The 1,525-nt window shown below is 43.1% G+C and overlaps 1 protein-coding gene across 1 annotated transcript in view; it reads left to right on the top strand.

Annotated features, from left to right (window-relative positions):
• LOC107083607 (SH3-containing GRB2-like protein 3-interacting protein 1) overlaps positions 1–1,525 on the top strand; it is a 36,568-nt gene that overhangs the window by 21,656 nt on the left and 13,387 nt on the right. Inside the window, exons 15-16 of the mRNA XM_015372966.1 lie at positions 304–425; positions 526–676. Coding sequence (XP_015228452.1) covers positions 304–425; positions 526–676 — 273 coding nt within the window. The remainder of the gene's footprint in view (positions 1–303; positions 426–525; positions 677–1,525) is intronic.

The raw sequence follows: 1,525 nt of genomic DNA, 5'->3' as shown, positions 1-1,525 counted from the left end.
AAAGACTTTTTGTTAATGATCATCATAGGAAAGAGCCAGTGAGATACGGCATATATATACTGCCTCAAATCAAACTCCTGCTTTTACTCTGGTCATCCCACTGCTGTGTGTTTAGGTCCAGTTGAAGCAAAATCCGACTATTTTGAGTTTTTACTCAGTTTTGTCCTTCAGTTTGTTTAGAATTTTAGTAAATTTAGAAACTGGCAACCTTGTAAAACCATAAGAACTAGAGGAAGCTTTGCCTTGTTTTTGCTGTGACATGAAGGGAATTGTTCAGAGGACAGATGATGTTGTTTCTCCCAGGCCCATCATCTCCAGCTCGCCCTGTCACGCCTCAGTCTCGAGGGAGTCCAGTGCCGCCTCCTCCTCCTCCTCGTCCAACCTCAAGACCAAAGCTACCCCCGGGGAAACCAATCACAGAGCTAGTGCGTATAAAAAAGATTTCCACTTTAACATGACTCATTCCATTTTAGTGTCAGGATTAAGCAAAAGCAATTCTGTTGGTCCTTTTTTCCCATTTTTTAGAGTCGGCCATTCAGCCCACCGGTTGCAGTGAGCCCTCCACCTTTTGCACCCCTGGCCCGCGCTGAGAGCTCCTCCTCCCTCTCCTCTGTCACCTCACATAGTGCAGCTTCCACTCCAACCTTAGGACGAGACCTCAGCATGCCCACCACAGGTATGGATACGTGTTGGCATTGTCCTCTTTTGAGCTGAACACCACATGGCGTCTGCTTCTCGTCATCATGTCCTCACCTCATTGTCTTATCCCTCTCATGATTCTGTCTCCCCTCATGTCTCTGCTCACCCAGAGGCCTCACAGCCTCTAGTGTGGTTTGACCACGGCAGGTTTTTTTTAGCCTTTGAAGGTGAGTCGTTCCACAGAGCAGCAAAGAGCCCTTGTCAGTGCATGAAGCCCTTCTAGACATTCTGTTTTTATCCCTTGTCTTGCTGCACATCCCATCTCCTGTTTACAAAGATCACAGAATTATATAATGTTTCAGGCTCATCGGAAGTTCCCGTATGCTCATTAGTGGCATAAAATTCAGCTGATTAACTGCTTTTTTTTTTTAAATTAACGACTAAAGCAAAATACTTCAGTTATTTAAAAAATATAGAGAGGGCAATTCATGCACACTGATGTTTGGATCATCACATAGACATCACTGGGGTTCTGGTATGATTCTTGCTGAATTTTAGACCTCTGTTCTTGTCCCAAATGGTGGATCTAATTTTAATTATTTTGTTTTCTTTGGTGGAAGAACCCCTGTGGTGGTTTTATTGGACATTAGTGCAGCGTTTGATACTAATGATCACATTTAATCAGTTCTGGTAAAATGGATTGGCCATGTTGGTACAACATTGTATTGGTTTAGATCCCGCTTCAAGGACAGGGTCTTGTGTCAGTAGGTACATCAGAGTCCTTAACCCTGTAATGCCAAATGTATCATATTTGATACATACGGTTTCTGAAATGTTTTGCGTCTGACACCTTTTGCATAATTTAATGGTAAAAACTTTGCTCAAA

The sequence above is a fragment of the Cyprinodon variegatus genome, unplaced genomic scaffold (assembly GCF_000732505.1).
Source record: "Cyprinodon variegatus isolate N-32 unplaced genomic scaffold, C_variegatus-1.0 Scaffold79, whole genome shotgun sequence".
NCBI lineage: Eukaryota > Metazoa > Chordata > Actinopteri > Cyprinodontiformes > Cyprinodontidae > Cyprinodon > Cyprinodon variegatus.
This window is presented reverse-complemented; position numbering and strand designations above follow the sequence as displayed.